The 20,978-nt window shown below is 37.9% G+C and overlaps 1 protein-coding gene and 1 pseudogene across 5 annotated transcripts in view; both read right to left on the bottom strand.

The window, feature by feature from the left end:
• Nucleotides 1-6,709: 6,709 nt before the first annotated feature.
• On the bottom strand, nucleotides 6,710-16,766 carry LOC100478998 (annotated as a pseudogene).
• Nucleotides 15,221-20,978, bottom strand: part of LMBRD2 (LMBR1 domain containing 2) — a 46,113-nt gene continuing 40,355 nt past the window's right edge. For 2 of the 5 annotated variants that reach the window (XM_019803937.2, XM_002923360.4), the window contains exon 18: nucleotides 15,222-20,884. In XM_019803937.2, the coding sequence (XP_019659496.1) occupies nucleotides 20,824-20,884 (61 nt within the window). In that variant the 3' untranslated portion in view covers nucleotides 15,222-20,823. Of the gene's footprint in view, nucleotides 20,909-20,978 lie in introns of all 5 variants that reach the window. The other 3 variants (XM_019803936.2, XM_011230042.3, XM_011230044.3) reach the window with 2 other exon arrangements.

Raw genomic sequence — 20,978 nt, 5'->3', positions numbered from 1 at the left:
AAAAAAAAAAAAAGAAAAAAGAAATTAGATGAGATCCAAGCACCAGACTTTGATCTGGAGCCCGAGCACATCTGGAGATGTAGTGTTGAAGAGGCACCAGCCATGGAGACTGAGAAGTGAGGGGTAAGAACTAAGAGTGTGGTGTCTGGGACCACTCAAAGCAACTGTTGAAGGCGGAGCAGTCATCAGTTGACATAAATGATGCTGATAGGGTAGGTGAGGTAAGAACTGAGAAGTGGGCACAAGCTTTGGCTGCATAGATGCTACCGGTGACCTGCGTGAGAGCAGTTTTGTGGAGTGAGAGCCTTACTGAGACAGGTGGACAAAAGAAACGGGAGAAAGAGAGTAGCACCACAGAGCCCAGGTGACTCCTCGAAGGGGTTTTACAGCAAAGTGGGGCAGAGACTTGGAATAGAGCTACAGGAAGGTAGGCTCAAGTTGAGAACTATTCACAGTTAAATTTCTGGATTCTGATTATGGTACCGTGGTTATGTAGAAAAATATGTCATTCGTAGGAGAAATACGCTGAAGTATTTAGAAGCAAAGTGTCATGATGTCAGCAACAAAGTCTCAAATGATTCTGCAGATATATATCTATATAGATAGATATAGATAGATATAGATAGAAATATATGTATACACACACATATATTGGCATATATGTTATTATTCAACAAAATGTATGTGTATAGAGAGAGAGAGAGAATGCAATATGGCAAAATGTTAAGAAATGGTAAATCTAGGTAAAGGGTATTGTGCTGATTGTATTATTCTTGCAAATTTTCTGAGAGTTTGAAACTTTTAAAAATAAAAAGTTGAAGAAAAATATAGAGTTAGTATAGCAAGTGTTGTGTTTTGTTTTGTTTTGTTTTGTTTTGCCAAAAGTGTTCCAGGAGAAAGGGAAAATGAACAATGCAGGAGGGAAGGGAAGAATTGCAGAAACAAGGGTCTTGAGTAAGTGACAGGATGGGATCCTCTGCCCCAGGCCACGGCTTGGCCTCCGTAGGGACAGAGCAACAGGAGGGCACAGGAGAAGGACAGACAGGTAGGCAGCCAGGTGACCAGACAAGTAGGTAGATCTGGCAGGTAGGCTGGTAGATTTGATGGTGAAAACATGTTCACCACACATGTGAACAAGTTCTTTGCTGGTATCTTCTTTCTTTTTTTTTTTTTTTTCCCTTCAGTAAAAGAAAACAAAGAAGAGCATATGCTGAGAATGAGCAGGGAGAAAAACCTGTTGGAGGTTCGAAAAGATAAAAGAAAAACAATAATAGAAAAGTGGGTAAGAAAGATGATTAGAAAAATACAACCAGGTTGTCAGGCATGTCGAGTGCCCATGTCAGGCCTGTGGTCATGAATTTAAGTTGCAACCAGTCAGGGTGGCTGTGAGTTTCCTCTTTTGAGGAGGCAGGCTCATAGTAGTAAAGAGGACCACAGGCAAGTGACAGTCAAGGCATCTCAGAAGGCTCAGGGACAGAGGAAGAAAGCTCATAGTTTCTGAACTGCCCAGATATGTGTTCAGACCAGAGAACCACCCTGATACACAAATGACTGAATCCAAATGTCTTGATTCTAGATACAGTCTGCACCATTTAATTTATGTATTTGCAAATATTAACTGCTTGCCAGGAAGGGGGCTAGAAGCTAAAAGGGTCCTGGGGAATGCTGGTGCTGCCTTTCATTAGGCGTCATGCTGAACATCATCGAGGAATGACTCCAGACGTGGAGTGATCCCTCCACAAGCAGCAGGTCTTGGCCTTTCTGGGTATTAGATCCTATTGACAAACTGATGAACATTATAAAAACACACTCTAGGAAATGTATATATGCAAGCACACACCATTCACAATTTTATATTTCTAGGGGTTCATGAGGCCCAGGAGCCTAACTATACGCTAGGGCCAAGAATCCCTGAGGTAGAGGACTCGTATCTAGTTATTCTTTACTTGTTCAACAATTACTTATGGAGCGCCTACTGTGCACAAAGCAGTGAGAGAGGCCATGATAAATGAGAAAGATATGACCCGACTCTCAAGATGCCTACATTCTAGTTGGAGGGAAGAGTCCGTAAACAAGTAAACTAATACACAGAGCAATACAAAGTATGACACATGTTGTGAAAGAAATTATATGGAATAACTGGCATTGATCAGAGAAGGCCTCTCTGAAGAGGTGACATTGGAGCTAAGTGGAAAGAATGTTCCAGAACAGCTAAGGGCAAAGACCTCTAGAGGATAGAGTGATGTGTTTGAAGAAGTAAAAGGACACCCCTGTACCTGGCTAGAATTGTACGTTAAACATCTCAAGAGAAACAAAAACTCTAAAAAGAGAAACTCTTGTAAGTTTCTTTAAAAGACAGAAAGTTCTTCCTGTCAACTACCTTAAATTGGTCTTATTGAAATATAAGACTCATTTCTTCAACTTTGTATTCAGTAAAAATAGGTCAGCTGGTATCTTAGTTAAGCTGAGTTTTAGCCTCTTTGGGGGGGAGGGGGAAAGAACCTTCCAGCCAGTTCCCCTAGTGCTACCCCGAGGGCTACATACGTATCTTTTGTCTCCCATGACTTGTTTTATCTTTAGAGCTAAGGTCTCTGCCTTGAGCTGCTCTATCAGAATGGAGACGCCCATGTTTTTGGCTTCTACTCAGAGTGGGTTTCCAGGCTGGTCTGTGAAGAGAGGAATCCCCACCAAGGGCACACCATGATGGATAGATTCCATCAAGCTATTCTGCCCTCCATTAGTGACAAGTAGGTGAATGCTGGGGTCAGCTTGGACAAAGAAAAAAGAAAGCGAGGTAATGCTGGAGAAAGGATTTGGGGAATCTGGAACAGCAGCCATGTCCGGGAAACATGCAGGGGGTTCTAGAGGTATTTGGGAACAATTTAAAGAGTCAGTTCCTTGGAAGACACTCTGTGAGCACCCTCAGAAACCAGGGTCTAATACCTGAACCAGAGTCCAGCTAAAGCTAAAAATGCAGAGAGAGCACGAAGTTCGGCATGTACCACCATTCATCCATTTATTCCTTCATCATCTCTACATCATTTTAAAGCAGGGATTATGCCTTATTCCTTAGCACTGCCAGTCCCTGTCATGCTGCCTCTCTCTTATTTGGAGTAAAATAAAATGTTGATGAGGAGGGGCTTATCCAGCCCAAGGACTTAGAAACACTTAAAGTGTTTTTGGAAAATACAGTTTGTGAGCTCTACCACAGGCTACTGAAATACATTTGCAGGGACAGAATCAAAAACTTGTACCTCCAATTCACTGAGTGATTCTGATCCAATCTGCAGCTATACACATGAGGCGTCCCCAGAATGCAGCACTGACCAGAGAAACCCCCCTTGAAGATATGGTAGGACATCTCAGGACAAAGAGGAATTTTATCGCATTAGAAAGACACCCTGGCACCCAGGTCTCTCAACTCCTCATGAGAAGGAGCTGGGTCGGTGCCTGTTGGGGGTCTGTGTGTAATGAGCACATGGCTTCAGGACAGTGCACACAAGTGACTTCCTTCCTGCTGTGCACAGTTATGTCTCAGAACATTGACAGGCACTTCTTGGAAGGTGTTTGATCCCAATTACCTACCAATTACAAGGGGCCACAGTAACCCCACTTTAATATCACTAGTGGCTACAGATAACTGGTCTGGGTTACAAATGAATGAAGTGACCCCAAAATGCCAATCTTTCCTGATGCTTTGATTTTTGCTAACAGATGTTTTCCTTTTCAAAGATGGTGGAGTGCCCAGGTAGGAGTGACAGCTGCAATAAACCCTAAAGAAAAAGGAGAGAGAGAAGGGCTGCTGCTTGTAGAGGGAGGAAGTCCTTACCCACAAGGTCATTCTGAGGAGGCCATCTTTGGGCCAATAAGGCTTACACATCCATATCACCCTCTGAGGAAGGTGGGCAAAGGCAGCATTCATCTCCTTTAGGCCTTCCTCAATCTGTTGGGTGCACAACATGGAGCCCAGTGTCACAAGAACACAACCTACATCTGCAACTTGGCAGTAAATTCTGAAATTTCTGAAAGAACAGAAGAAAGAATCATATTCATGGAACACACATCTGAACTCTCTGTGTTTCCATTGTTTAGAATAAATTGAAACCTTTCTCTTCCATAGGCTAACATGTGCTGGGTGGCCTGGAAGAAAGAGATTTTTCTGAGCCTTGATTCATCCTTTTCCTCCAGGATCACAGGAAGGGTGTATGCTTTTCTGCAGGCTTTATACCTTCATGAACTACACTTCAATTTCCTCTCTTGTTGGTCAGAAGGGAAGACAGGAACAGTTTTTGATAGTATCCTGCAGAGGACAATGTGAACACCTTCCCTCATCCTACACTATGGGCTTCCCCCAGAGGAGACTGGGAGGTAAGCTGGATTCCCAAATGATCAGGAGCTGGATCTCACCCCTGTGAGGGAGGCAGCAGAAATACGTAGTGCTGGAAGATGGTCAGAGAGATCCATGTGTCCAAATGATACAATATGTCCTCAAATTCTCAGTTTTCTAAAGGTTTCCAGTGACTTATGTGGGCTTTGCCACAATGCAAGCTAAGTTCACGGGTATTTGTGTCCCTCCCAACCTCCACTCTCTCCATATGATGTTCTATGGGTACCCTTTTGAGAGGGCCTGTAATCTCTGCTCTCTCCTTTTTCTGTGCTTCCAGAGTCAGCCACTGCTGACTCATTCACTTGAGCGCATTCCTGTCCCCACGGTAGTGGCTGCTATAGGATAAGGGAGGACCTAATGAAAAAGATGACGGTAAATCTCTCAAGAATGCACAGAAAGCTATAAGCCAGACGGAAATGTAAAGCACCAAAAATACAGAAGTAGCTGGATCTTTGCCTCTCAGTTCACACTAGCCAAGGGGCATGTGTGGTTTTTCGGTCCTTGTTAACAGATGTAACAATAGTAATAATAAAGACGACTTAGTCATGCCCAACGTATGTCAGAGACTGCAATGGAACTCTTAAAAACATATATCCAATCCTCTCAACAATCCTGAGTTCTAAGATTATCCCTCTTTCACACCCACAGAAACTGAGGCCTAGCTGGAGACAATAGTGCAAACAAATGGCAGAACCAGGATTCAAATTCAGGCTGTGTCTGACTCTGAAGTGCAAGTTTTTTCTACTACACAACATCAGAATGGACTGACATTCAGAGAGAATGATGATTTTCATATATTTCTCTTAGAATATTCACAGACGAACTCAGTGAAAATATCTTTCAATATGCTGGCTCACTTTGGGATTTAGCACAGACTGTGGAGGGAAAGAAGTAAAAATAGTGGCTGCCTCACAGTCAGTCTTATAGACTCAAACATTTAGTCTGTATAAATCCAGTTTGGGTGTTGTCGAAAATGCAAATTACCAGGATTCAAACCTAGAGATTGTGATTCAGTAGGTCTAGGGTGGGGCCTAGAATCTATATTTTTAATAAGTATCTCAAGTGAACCTGACAAAAATGAGCTAAGACTCACACTTTGAGGAAGATTAATGCAGAGCATGACTTGCAAAATCCTGAAGCCGCAGGGCAGAGGGTACAGTTCACTGGAGCTCTCTATAATCCTAGGGTTGGGGTGGGAAAGGCTCTGACACAGCAGCATATATAACTGATAAGATACCCTAGGTAGGACACCAATTGTTTCAGCGCTCCCAGCTCCCATATATCTCCTTGTTTCTATGAAAAATGAAATATCTGGTTGTCAGTTGTGCAAAGTGAGCAAATTATTTGGATAAACACACTTTATCAAAACTGGCACAAGAAAAATTAGAGATATTAAATAGCTTTAATAGTTAATGCAAGTTTCAAATTCTTTTTTACAAAACTTGAATTCAGAATCAAAAGTTTTCCAAAAAGAAACCTCTAGAAACATAACCTCATAAAATACAAGATGAGGGCACAATTCCAATGGAGTTTTATGAGGCCAGCTTATCCTTTAAAATATTTTTAAATGGTATGCAGCAATATATAGAAAACATAATACATCATGACCAATTCTTTTATCCAAGGATGCAAGATCAATTTAACAGTCCAAAATTCATCATTATAATTCACCACAATAAAGAGTAAAAAGGAAGTATCATATGATCTCAGTAGATGCCGAACAAATCTTTAACAAAATTCAGTATCCTTTTATTATAAAAACTCTCAGCATGGCTAGGGATAGAAAGTAATTTCTTCAGTGTGATAAAAGGCATACGTTGAAAAAAATTCTTGATCTATAATCATACCTAATGGTAAAATATTGAACTCTTTCCACCTAAGACAGGAACAAAGCAGAGAGGTCGGCTCTCACCACTTTTATTCAGCATCACAGTATAAACCCCAGCCAGAACAATAAAACAAGAAAAATAAGTAAAAGAAATAGTGATTGGAAAGGAAAAAGAAAGTGTTGTTAGTTGTGTGAGACACCGTTGTCTCTATAGAAGATCCTGTGCGTTGGGCTCTGCTCTCAGTGCAGAGTCTGCTTGAGATTCCCTCTCCCCCTTCCTCTCTCTGCCCCTCCTCCTGCTTGTTCTCTCTCTCCCTCTCTCTCTGCCCCTCCCTCTGCTTGTTCTCTGTCTCTCAAATTAATTAATTAATTAATTAATAATAAAGTCTTAAAAAAAACCCCTAGATTTAACCTTTGTCTGAGCAACTGTTATCTCTGCACTAAAGGGACCATAATGAGGGTGATTCCTCACGTCCAAATGAGGCACAAAGGTTTTACTTGAGTATTGGTTCAACAGGTTTGACCATCAAGCCTGCAATGTAAATGGTGTTGGGAAGCAGGGGCTGGGCAAAATTAAGGCAAAGTCAGAATTAACAAACCATAGCTCTGCTTTCAGTTAAAGATAAAATAGCTCTGGCCTAGAGCCTTCTGGCAAATGTTACCTGACAGAGTCATCAAACTGAGCATGAATATACCATTCTCTCAAGGTCGAAATGAAGAACATCAGAGAGTTCTTTACTCGGCCCCAGAAATCCATGTGATCTGTCAGGGAGAGTAGAATGCTGGAACCTAAGACACAGGCTCAGGCAGCCCGAAATTCAGAATTCCAAATGTGTTAGTAAAGATGGTCACAAATGGCCTTCCAATTTTCTCAACAACCAGGAAGGTGCAGCGACCTATAGCATCAAACACCACTGGGTCGAAACTCTCGTTCTTTAGGGAGCCCGTGATATCTGTCCTTCCTAACAAATAACTACACTGAGTTGCAGGTAGAGCTTCATGACCTTTAAAGGTCTGTAAATGAATTTCTGCAAAAAAAGAAAAAAGAAGTGAGAGATATTCAATATTCATGGATGGCATTGATCTTGAAGCACATGAGAGAATCTTGGCCCCAGAAGTGAATATCTAGAAAGTACTTTTGGTAATAACGTGTTCTATTGTTCTCTGCTGAGAACTTTCTGCTCTAGATTCTGGTCTTTTCATGATCTCCAAATCTACCATGACATTTCCTTGTCTTTTCCTTGGCTACAATTCTTTCTGATGCTTAGAATGTTCCTGTTTTCCTCCCTCTTGCTTTCTTCCCCTCATGGAAATCCTACCCATCTTTCAATGCTCTTCCTGCCCTGGGAGATATTACCAGCTGTAGCTGGTGCCCATGATCTCTCTCCACTGGCTGAACGCTGACTCTCATCCATGATGCTCTGGATGACCTTCAGTTATATGTGAACTTTGCTGTCAACTGTACATGTGTGTAGGACTGTACAGTGTGTAGGACTGTACAGTGTGTAGGACTTATTTTCCTGGGGCTGTAAGCATCTTGATGTGGGGGGTCCCATGAACATAAGTGAAAAAACAGCCTTTTCCATTGGCGAAACCACCGTAGAAGCTGTGTGCCTGTGCCATCTGCTGGTTTCTTGCTTTCAACTACTGGGCCAACGGATGCCTTCACACTCCACAGGCAACAAATCCTTCAAAAAGGTCGCTGTTGCTTGGGCTTCCCCATTAAGGGCCAGTGAATAAGGACTCTGAACTTTTATCTACCTCCAAGGGCCTCTTCTGTGATACAAATTCTGAAAACCTTGCTGAAGGTTAATGTCCCATGTCAGCTTATACTTGAGCACTTACTTTGTTTGATTACGGGTTCACTTACTTTTCTTCTAATAATGTTTAAACATTAGCTATGGTGATTCTGCACTGATGATTCAGGATCCCCAAAATGGGCTAAAAAATGAGATTCCAACTAGGATACAAGCAGTTGACTTACAAACTGAAGATCAGCCATCAGCTGTTTGATCTTCTGCTAAAGGGAAGACCCAGCACTTAAAGAGAACCCTTAGGTGAGAGCCCTGCCCTATGTCCTCTGGCGAGTGGTGAAGGGAGAGATGGAAACATGGCTCCAGGGGGAAGGACTCTACCCTGTGTGCTGTAATTCCTGGGTAGCTTTACAAATATATCTATGCCAGGACTTCACCATAAATAATTTACATAAGACTTTCTGAAAGTGGGCCCCAAACATAAGTATTTGTTCAAAGTTCCTCAGGTGATGCTAATATTCAGCCAAGGTTGAGAAGTGCCATCCAGAGAGAGGGAGAAGGCAAATATGCATTTATCCTGACATTAAGGACACAGGGTATACCACTATTCATGTATATTTAAATGGTTCAACTACTTTTTAGAAAGATTTTATTTATTTATTTATTTATTTATTTATTTATTTATGAGAGTCGTGGGAGAGGCAGAAGGGTTGGGAGAGGGGGAGAGAGAGAATCTCAAGCAGACTCTGTGTTAACCACTGAGCCTGACATGTGGCTCAATCTCATGACTCTGAGATCATGACCTGAGCTGACACCAAGAGTCAGATTTAACCAGCTTAACCAACTGAGCCACCCAGGTGTCCCTGTTTCAATTATTTTTTAAAATTTATTCAGGAGAAAGGAGAAGATGGAGTGAACTAACATTGGGATAAAAGTTGTTAAAAGTGCTCTTTCAAGGAAGAAAATTCTTTCCCTGAGGATAATTACAGATAATTACTGGGGACAAGAGAGAGGAAGTTGTTTTGTCATTTCAGCAGTGCGATGGGTAGGGCAGGCTTCTTCCAAAAGGACACGAGTTTATGAGGAGAAAATAAATAGTACCAAACGGGCAGTCAGTTTAGTAAGTTTGGTGAGGGTGTTCTGATTGGATCAGGGAGGGAGGGAGGCAGGCAGACTACTCTCAGCCGGAGAGGAAGCCAAGGAGGTTTCTTGAATTCAATGATCAAATCAGGATAATTTTCCTAATTATATCTGGGGCAATATCAAAGGTTTCAATAACTGTAAAAAGCTAGTCAAGTAGGATGTAACTTATAATTTGACCTAGTCTTTGTATAAATCTTGACCTTTCGGTAATAAATGTCTACCTTCTGCCTACTATAGACCATGATAGATTCTGCGGATCTAGTAGTGTGCAAGGAAAACCTGACCTTTGCCCTGATGGAGCTTACAGTTTGACAGGGAAACCTGATATTGAGTAAATCATTACAAGTAAAAATTATCAGTGTGTTAAGTGTTTCAAAAGAAAGATCTAGGCATTATGAAAGTGTACAACCAACCTAGTTAGCTTAGTGGTTAGTACAGTGATCCTGTGTGCTACCAATTTCACATACATCAGTGGGGATACATTTTAAAAATTAAGCATTTAAAAAAGTGTTTGAAGGGGCACTTGGCTGGCTCAGTTGGTAGAGCGTGCAACTCTTGATCTCAGCGTCATGAGTTCAAGCCCCATACTGGGTATGGAGCCTAGTCAAAAAAAAAAAAAATTAAGGTAACACATGGAATAGTTTTGAAAAATTCAAGACATCTGGTATAAATTTTTGGAAATTAGCACATGAAAATATAAACATTAACTTAATATGAGAGAGAAAAGTCTTGCAGAAACACAGTGCTAAGCTCTATGGGTCACTCTCTAAAAGTGTACATTCCTGGCTAAATCTCGTTGGAGGATGGGAGAACAGAGAGAAGATGTGGGGATTTTTTGTTTTTCCAATAGCTTTCATTCTCTGCTCTGTCTCTAACCTCTACATTGCCTGGCACATATTAAGTCCCCAGTAAATCTTTTTAATGAAAAAGAGAAAGCACAGAAGTAAGTGCTAAGTCACTTGTATAGAGAAGCTTAGAGGAAGAAAGGAGGTAAATAAAACAGGTTTAATGGAGGAGACAGTATTTAAGAAATGCCTTGGCTAGTGAGTCACATCTTTTCGCAGAAATGAGGAAGGAGCAAGGGCATTCTGCTTAACAGACAGCATGATTTTCCTCTCTATGATTTCATACTTAAGATGAGTACTTTGTCATTTTGAGTTTCAGATGAGTGGAATTTCCAAGAGTCAGTCTCATGATTTACTGTCTGCAAGGCTGAAAGTGAGTCTTAAACAGCCAGGTTCTAGTTCTACAATGAATGAATCTTAATGGCTGTCTTCAACTCCTGCAAAAACCAATCTTTGTAAGTGACCCCCCCATCAACAAAAAATTTATGAAAAGAGAAAGGAAGAGAAAGAAGTGAAATTGCGTGACTGTGACTTTATCCGACAATGAAATGGTGAGCTGTCCATCACTCTCCCTAAGCCGGAGAGATTGAAGGCAAGGAGAGAAGTAGGGAAGTTTCATAAGGTGAGAGTCAACCCAATTTCTTTTTTCTTTTTTCTTTTTTTAAAGATTTTATTTATTTATTCCACAGAGATAGAGACAGCCAGCGAGAGAGGGAACACAAGCAGGGGGAGTGGGAGAGGAAGAAGCAGGCTCACAGCAGAAGAGCCTGACGTGGGGCTCGATCCCATAACGCTGGGATCATGTCCTGAGCCGAAGGCAGACGCTAGACCGCTGTGCCACCCAGGCGCCCCCTCAACCCAATTTCTGAGGGTAATATCTACTCATTCAGGCTTGAAAGCAGAACAAACTGGGAATGTTTGCCAGCATACCATACCTCCAAGACTGTCCGAAGTGATCAGTTCAGAGATGATTGAAATTGTTCGATTCATTCATTCATATCTCTCAAATAATAATTGCGTTATTTTTGTTTTAAAAAAAAAGCTACTACCTCCCAAACAAAGCTTCCTTTAAAAGGGAATCAAAATTTTTCTTGAATTCCTATTTATAGTCTTCAGGAGGAGACCAACTGACAATTTGATATTTTTTCTCCTTCTCTTTAAAATCTAAGAGACAGAAGAGAAAACCTAATTAAATATATCACACACTTAGATTAAAGGAAATGTTAAGAGACCCAATTCTAGTTCTTTCCCTTATTTATAACTCAGAATTTTTTTATTTTGTTTTCTCTCTTTAATAACATCTCTATTGAGTTATAATTTACATACCCTAAATTTGTTCTTTGAAAGTATACGATTTAGTGGGTTTTAGGATATCTGCAGAGTTGTGCAACCAAACACCACAATTGATTCTAGAACATTTCCTCACCCTCAAAAGAAACCTCATACCTATTAGTAGTCACTCTCATTTTCTCATACTTTCATTTAGTTCTTTAGAAACAACTGCCATTAATTCTTTGAATACATTTGTAATCACTGGCTTAAAGTGGCAGGATATAAAATCAATGCACAGAAATCAGTTGCATTTCTATACACCAACAATGAGACAGAAGAAAGAGAAATTAAGGAGTCGATCCCATTTACAATTGCACACAAAACCGTAAGATACCTAGGAATAAACCTGACCAAGAGGCAAAGGATCCGTACTCAGAAAACTATAGAATACTCATGAAAGAAATTGAGGAAGACACAAAGAAATGGAAAAAAGTTCCATGCTCATGGGAGGTACAAATACTTTTAAAATGTCTATGCTACCCAGAGCAATCTACATATTCAATTCAATCCCTATCAAAATACCATCAACTTTTTTCACACAACTGGAACAAATAATCCTAAAATTTGTATGAAACTAGAAAAGACACTGAGTAGCCAAAGGAATGTTGAAAAAGAAAACCAAAGCTGGTGGCATCACAATTCCGGACTTAAAGCTCTATTACAAAGCTGTAATAAGGACAGTATGGTACTGGCACAAAAACAGACACGTAGATCGCCGGAACAGAATAGAGAACTCAGAAATGGACCATCAGGGGCGCCTGGGTGGCACAGCGGTTAAGCGTCTGCCTTCGGCCCAGGGCGTGATCCCGGCGTTATGGGATCGAGCCCCACATCAGGCTCCTCTGCTGTGAGCCTGCTTCTTCCTCTCCCACTCCCCCTGCTTGTGTTCCCTCTCTCGCTGGCTGTCTCTATCTCTGTCGAATAAATAAATAAAATCTTAAAAAAAAAAAAAAGAAATGGACCATCAACTCTATGGTCAACTAATCTTCAACAAAGCAGGAAAGAATATCCAATGGAAAAAAGACAGTCTCTTCAACAAATGGTGTTGGGAAAATTGGACAGCCACATGCAGAAGGATGAAACTGGACCATTTCCTTACACCATACACAAAAATAGACTCAAAATGGATGAAAGACATAAATGGGAGATAGGAATCCATCAAAATCCTTGAGGAGAACACAGGCAGCAACCTCTTTGACCACTGCCACAGCAATTTCTTGCTAGACACGTCTCCAAAGGCAAGGGAAACAAAGGCAAAAATGAACTATTGGGACGTCATCAAGATAAAAAGCTTTTGCACAGCAAAGGAAATAGTCAACAAAACCAAAAGACAGCCAACAGAATGGGAGAAGATATTTGCAAATGACAGATAAAGGGCTAGTATCCAAAATCGATAAAGAACTTATCAAACTCAACATCCAAAGTACAAAAAATCCAATCAAGAAATGGGCAGAAGACATGAACAGACATTCCTGCAAAGAAGACATCCAAATGGCCAACAGACACATGAAGAAGTACTCAACATCACTCAGCATCAAGGAAATACAAATCAAAACCACAATGAGATACACCTCACACCAGTCAGAATGGCTAAAATCAACAAGTCAGGAAATGACAGATGTTGGCAAAGAAAGCAGAGAAAGGGCAACCCTCCTACACTGTTGGTGAGAATGCAAGCTGGTGCAGCCATTCTGGAAAACAGTATGGAGGTCCTCAAAAAGTTGAAAATAGAGCTACCCTTCGACCCAGCAATTGCACTACTGGGTATTTACCCCAAAGATACAAATGTAGTGATCCGAAGGGGCATGTACACCCCAATGTTTATAGCAGCAATGTCCACAATAGCCAAACTCTGGAAAGAGCCTAGATGTCTATTGACAGATGAATAGATAAAGAAGATGTGGCATATATATCTATATTTATAGGTATATAGATATATAGATATAGATATAAATGGAATATTATGCAGACATCAAAAAGAATGAAATCTTGCCATTTGCAATGATGTGGTTGGAACTAGAGGGTATTTTGCTAAGTGAAATAAGTCAATCAGAGAAAGATAATTATCATATGATCTCACTGATATGCAGAATCTAAGAAACAAGGCAGAGGATCATATGGGGAAGAGGGGGAAAAATGAAACAAGCGAAACCAGAGAGGGAGACAAACCATAAGAAACTCTTAATCTCAGGAAACAAACTGAGGATTGCTGGAGGGGAGGGGGTTGAGGGGATGGGGAGGCTGGGTGATGGACATTGGGGAGGGTATGCGCTGTGGTTAGTGCTGAGTTGTGTAAGACTGATGATTCACAGACCTGTACCCCTGAAACAAATAATACATTGTATTTTAATAATTTAAAAAATTAAATAAATAAACAACAATGACAACAACAAAGTCTTTGTCTAGTAAAGCCACTGTCTGGGCTTCCTCAAAGACCATTTTTATTGACTGCTTCACATATGTTGTTGCATAGCTGCAATTAATTCATTTTCATTTAGTTTTTCGTGTATATATCCATCACGTTGGATAAATAAATCTATTGTTTATTGAAGTGTTGATGGTTGAGGATATTATGAATGCTGCTATGAAAAACATTCTTATGTCTTCTTTTCCACATACACACATTTTTGTGAGATATATATACTCATTGTCAAGCCCAAACTCACCTATGCTTTCCACATTATCTACTAGAAGTTTTATAGTTTTGTGTTATACTTTCAGGTTTATGATTCATTTTTAGTTAATTTTTGTGAAAAGTGTAGGAAGCAGTGTCTAGATTTTTTTCTTTTGGCATGTGGCTGTTCAGTTGTTCAAGCATCATTTGTTGAAAAGACTATCTTTTGCCATTGAATTGCCTTTGTTCCTTTGTCAAAGATCAATTGACTATATGTGGGTCTGTTGCTGGGCTTTCTATTCTGTGTCACTGATCTGTCTACTCTCGTCAATCTCACGTTTTGATTACTGTAGTTGTATAGTAAGTTTTGAAGTTGGGTAGTGTCAATTCTCTGACTTTGTTCTTCTCCCTCAATATTGCATTAGTTCTTCTGGGCCTTTGGCTTTGCCATATAGACTTTGGGATGTTTGTCAATAATCCACAAAGTAACTTAGTGGAATTTAATTGGGATTGCATTGACTCTATAGATCAAGTTGGGAAGAACTGACGTCTTGACAGTGTCAAGTCTTTCTGTGAACATGGAATATCTCATTTAGTTCTTTAATTTCTTTCATCAGTTTTGTACTTTTCCTCATATACATTTTATACAGCTATGTATAGATAGAGCATATGTATTTTATATGTATTGTTAGATTTACACCTAAGTATTTCACTTTTGGAGGTGCTAAGTAAACGGTATTGTATTTTTAATTTCAAATTTCACTTGTCAATTGGTTATATGGGAAAGTGATTGACATTTGTATATTAATCTTATATCCTGCAACCTTATTATAATCACTTATTCCAAGAGTTTTTTGGTCAATTCTTTTAGATTTTCTACATAGACAATCACATTATCTGATAATAAAGGCAGTTTATTCTTCCTTCCAAGTCTGTTTATCTTTTATTTCCTTTTCTTGACTTAAATTCCATTAACTAGGACTAATATAAATGGTATTATTTTTAATTTCAAACTTCAATTGTTGTTTTTGGTATAAAGGAAAGCAACTCTGTTTTCTTAGCCTGGCTACGATTTAATCAATTTTATTGATATTTTCAAGCACCCAGCTCTTGGTTTTGTTGATTTTCTTTATTGTTTTCCTGCTTTAAATTTCACTGATTTCTAATTTTTGTAATTTGTAATTACTTGCTTTAATTATAAACACTGGATAAAGTAATGTAGAACCTAAAGTACACGTATTTATTTATCTTAAAATATTTTATTTGCAATGTCCATTAATATATTTGTAAGGAACAAAGAAAGCTTCAGGCTCATAAATAATCAGCAAAATTCTTAGGAACTTGTAGAAATGTATTTTATTTCATGCAAAGCCACATAATTTCCTATATTTTAATAGCTAATCAAATACACATTTCAAAAAATTCATTACATCACAATAAGTTAAAATACTACAAAGCAATTACAAGTCCACGAGTTTGTCAAAACCAAACCGAGAGAACATTATGCATAGATAAGACCAAAGATGCTAACTTACTTATAGGTAGCACTTTGCAGCTTTTTCCAAATACATATTTGAAAATGTAGTGAGAATCTGCAGAGAAAAATAGTTAAATCTACAACCCATTGGTCAGATACGAAAACATTTGTCATTACATATCAGGTAGCAATGGCTGATTAAAGATAAATTTGGCATCATGCACCAAAGATGAACATAATGAACACTTAGAAAAATTATGATCAGATGCACATTTGAAAAGATTTATCTTCTATTTCACCTAATCCACTGAATTAGATAAATAACAAGTACTTTATTAATGCAACACAGAAATTAGGCTTTTGGTATACTTCGCTTGGGTACTGGTATATATAAAAAGACACTGAAGGGGTGAAGGAATATTTCAAATTCACACTGGACTACTGAACATTAGAATATTGCCCTAAGGAAATTCGACGCAGGCAGAACTTATTTGAGAAGGATTTTTAAACTACTTAAAAGCACTACAATTAGTACTACAAAAACATTTTATAGAAATTAAATACCAGAAAGTAACAACATCAATATTAGAGCTCTTTTTTCAATACTATAATTTATAAATATATATTAGATTACAGTAATTTAAAAGACATGTCCACATGTTCTCTACCTTCTAAAATGAGAAATATCCTTCAAGCTGTTTGCAAAGTATGGACAAAAACAAATCCATTGGATTGCTTTTAATAAAATAAATACAAGTCTCTCCCCTACAGCTTGGTGTACTAAGTAGGGAAGATGCTAGCCAGCATTCTTTTGAAAAATACAGCTCTAACGTGACTAGGTTAATAGGATTTATATCAATCATATTGACTCAAAATGGTGTTGTGCAGTCAGATTAATAAATTATGACTTTACCCTACATATGTCTGCCATAGTAAAGCACATTTTCTACTCTTTTGCACTAAGTACAGAAAAAAACTCCTTTTATAAAATGATTTGAGATTAAGATACCCACCAAAGAAAAGATTTTCAGAAGAAAATAGTTAATTCTCCCCAGGGAGTATGTTAAAAACAAATGTCTTTTAGGATATCAATGAGAAGAGGAACATGCAATATTCTTGCTTTATTAACCCATTAAAAATTACAGCAAGGCTTCAATCAACCTCAATGGACAAATCTTTTGACAATGATAATAAAATTTTAGGAAGACCAGGCTGAACGTGAAAGGACTGAGAGGTGAGGTCATGTTCCCATTGATGGGACTGAGGATGGGGCAGGGCTACCGCCTGCTCTGCTGGGGAAGATGACGCATAGGGCCTGGTCTCCAGGAGTTGGGATGGGGATGACACGGCTTGAACTTCTAGCTCTCTGACCAGGAAAAAGTCCATTGGGAAGAAGAACCCTACATGGAGGGTTTTCATATTTTAGAAGGCCTCCTGTAACCCTCTTGTATTGTTCTAGCCTCTCCTGACGAAAATTTTGACAACAATGTAGGTTATTTATGAATTCCTTTTCACAAAAAGGTATCTCAAGGTTCTTAATCTTTTTGGTTTTTTGTTTTGTTTTTAACAATTACTGTTTTTGGAAATCCATCTTTATGCCAAAATATTCCACTGAGAGTAATTCATTTTAATGAAGTGCCCTCTTTAGTGACCTAAAGACAACACACCGAGCGTACATCACATTTACATTCAGATGTTGCTTCGTTGTCTAGAAAAACCTGTTTCACTACTTTAGGTGCAATATTGCTACTCAAGTAGTAGGGTGTGAAATCAGAACTAGTTCCTTTTGATCCTACTGACCATCAGAAACAACTGTGCACACAAAACTAGAAAAATCTGTCAGCACATTAAAAGTCATACTGTTAAGAGAGGCTTCACAAAGGAGGGAAGGTATAAAAGGAATGAGGAAGGAAGAAAAGAAAGATAAAACTCTAAATCCATTTACTCCTTAACATTTAGAATGTAATGTGATGTGATCCATTACATTTTGGAGATTCAAGTATGTTTAGATTTTTCAGGGACATGTTTTGCCTCTTTAGTGCAAACATACTTATCTTTGTGATTTTTCAGGCATGGTCCCCTCAAATCACAAGTACAAAACTCACATTACTGAACAGTGTGAATTATAATTATGGAGAGTTCACTTTCCTTTAAGATGGTAATCAACACACCATCAAGAGCATTCCCTGACTCTATTACAAGATAAAAAATGAGGTTTGTTATTGTACATAAATGAAATTCTTTCATCCATACGCTGAAGTATACTTAAAAAAAAAAAAACACAAATTGACTTTCCTATCCACATTTAATTTCATTTGGGTACACAACCAGTGTAAACTTAAGAACTTATATTCTAATAAACAGTAGAGTCCAAAAACAAATCAATTCACAGTATTTATTTTTGATGGTGTGGATTGTCCAATTTCTGATCTATTTTTTATGAATGGAAAAGCCTTGAATGTTTTGATTTAGCTCTTATCACTCTTGTGAAAGGGGGACCTCTTATGTGTTGGAAGTACTCAAAAGTCCTTGTATTCATTTGATAAGAGAGCAAATTCTAATAATTAGGCTTATACCTTATTTCTTATTTTAATGATTTTTATAAAAAAGCTCCACTGGTAAGAACAAGTTATGGATGTAGTAACAAAAGTTAATTAGCAACTTGCAGGTGATTCACAAAATTAACAGATTATTAATTATTACTTTCTGCAATAGTTATTTTGAATTACTGGCTTGCTGAATATACTTACCTAACGATTATTTAGGAAAACAATTTAGAAAATTTAATTGGGTATTTATTATTACATAAGAAAGACATCAAAAGCTAGATGTTAGAAGTTGTTAGAAGTAATTCTTCAGGAAATTACTTTGAATTTAAAGTGCATTAATTTAGTAGTAATGTTTTACAGTAGAGGTCATTACATTTCAACAAACCTCCTCAAGCAGAAAACTTCTGTTCTTACTCCACTTTTTTTTCTACACAAGGTGGCTTAACAAATATTAACTTAGTTCCCCCCACAAATAAACTCTTTATTCTTCAGGGGTTAAATCATTACCTTATGAACCCAAATTTCCCCCCAGTCAGGTAACCTTCCTATATAATCATATATAAAATTCTGTAAGATAAATTCTGCTAAAAAAGTTGAACACTCCAGACTTAAAACAACCAAAAATTATTTTAGGAATCACTCAGAAGTGACAAAGGGAGCTAGGCTATTTGTGAAGTAAGCATTACATACGCTTCAATTATTATAATCATAAAAATTTCAATAATAAAGTAGTATATTCTCCTACGTATTCCTATCAATGTATTTTAGGGTATTATAAGTTACAAAAGTGACTGGATAATCTCTTTTTCTGCTTGTATTTCTTCTACAGCATCAGGGTTTCATGACAAAACCTGACGAGAAGCAACATTATACTTAAGGAAAATATTCCAAGGTAAACCCAAAGACCAAATATACAACAATACTATTTTCAAAGGACTTCTGATAAATTATTCCAAAACAGTTTTGCCTCGGGGACTTAAAAGCTTCTCTGTAATTAAAAGAAACTGAATCCCTCTCTGGGCTGATTATTTCTCCATCCAACACCTTCAAGTACCACTAGGAAAAGTAGCACAGGTAACCATTTATTTTGTTTTGTTTTTTAAATTCCAGCATATCAACATCAACTCAACACCCTCACAATAGTTTTGTGAGGTAGATCAGTAGGTAAATAGCAAGTATCATCTTCATTTCACAAATGAAGAAACTGAGGCACTGAAAGGTTACATAATTTGCCCGAGATAGTCAATGGTCAATCATGAAATTACGAACAATACCAAATGATCTCTGCTTCTGGCCTACAGCTCTCTAACCACACTTAGAGTGAAAGGCTGTGCATGTGTTCTCAAGCAGACAGTCTGTATAACCTTGGACTGAGAATAAAGTCTATCCATTTATAATTCTTTTAAAGGGGATCTAACCTCAAAGCTCATAAAATTGAACAAAATCAGGTAATTAGAATGATACACTATTCCTTTCAGTAACTGCACAGAACAATCTCTTAAAAATTTACATGATAATACTAAGTAAAAAGCAAAATAAAACATTTAAAATTACGATTTAAGGGAAGATTACCTTCAAGAAACATACAATCATATTGTTAGGGTGACCATATAATTCATTTTCAAAATGGGATTCTTCGGAGTGAAAGCGAACACTATTAATAACTACACAGAACAGCAGGTGTTAAACTGAGAGTGCTGCGGCTAAGCTCAAGAACTAACAGTCACTGGATGAATCCACAGTGGGGATTCTTTGAGTTGCAAACATTTCAGGGACATAAAAAATTCTCTGCAAGCATGCTGTGCTTAACTGTGCAATATTCACCGTGCAATAAAACACTGATGATTTAAAATATACCCAACTCTGGCTTAAACACAAAAGTTTAAAAAACCCATTTAAAAATAATAAGTATGTTGAACAAAATTATTACACATAAACCACAATCTAAATGTTAATAATAACAGTAAGTGGATTCACATTTTACCTTTAAATAACCAAATGTTATTTTCCACAAAGCACCAACAGGCATCTTTAAAAATTAGAGGATTTTATGGAACTCTTTGGCTATTAAAAAAAAAAAACAACAAAAACAACCCACTATTTACCATTAATGCTTCAGATTCTCTTTGAGTAGAATGATCAATACTTAACTCAATATGCTGAATCATAAAGGTGAACATTTCTCCCTGAAATGAAAATCTTTTACAAAGCAATACCAAAAGCATAAAGTAATTTCCAGTTACTAGCAAAGACTGAAAAAATAATACATCACCTGATTACAGTACACATGCCAAAGATACTAACGCTATCAGTTGATCTTAATTATACATGCAAAAACCTCACCAATTTGCATATAGAGTTGAAAAAGAGCTTTTTACATTCAGTTATGTCTGGGAAGTAAGCCTTGTTTTTAAGACATGGGTTTTGTAAATACCATTATCATTTGAGGTCTCCACCTCTTTGGGAAATACAGAATTAACATATTCTTTAGAAAGAGCAAAAATTTAATCACAATAATAAAACTGTGTGATGTTATTTAGTTACGACGTATGGCTTTCTTGGATCTTTAAAACAACTTTCCCCAAAAAAATTATCTGAAACAAGCCAAACTACATGTTCTCAACAGATACTGATCTTTGTCATGAACTGAATCCTTCCACTACACCAGTACTTCTAAGGCAGACACGTCAGGAATGGTGTGTAATAAAAAAGATGATGCTCTATTCAATAGGCAATAAACTATTATTACTAAGATGTGAGTAACTTTCAGTGCCTTTTTTTGTCCTGACACTTTTCACTAAGAGTATAGTATAAATTCTAGTGCACACATATGTTCATAAAGACTGGATTGAAGTGCTGATCTTGGTTAGTTGTTCCATAAATTCTTTCAGACTTTAAACATCATCAAATATTCCGGTTTGAGACATCGAGAGGTATCGTCCACCAGGCTGATACCTGAAAGGTGGATAAAGAAATGATCTGAGGCATCAAAAATAACAAAGGAGGAGAGAAAAACAAGGACACATTAAAAGCAAGCGGCTACATAATT

This window comes from Ailuropoda melanoleuca, chromosome 3, assembly GCF_002007445.2.
Source record: "Ailuropoda melanoleuca isolate Jingjing chromosome 3, ASM200744v2, whole genome shotgun sequence".
Lineage (NCBI taxonomy): Eukaryota > Metazoa > Chordata > Mammalia > Carnivora > Ursidae > Ailuropoda > Ailuropoda melanoleuca.
Note: the sequence above shows the minus strand (reverse complement) of the source record. Positions and strands in the feature narration are given on the sequence as shown.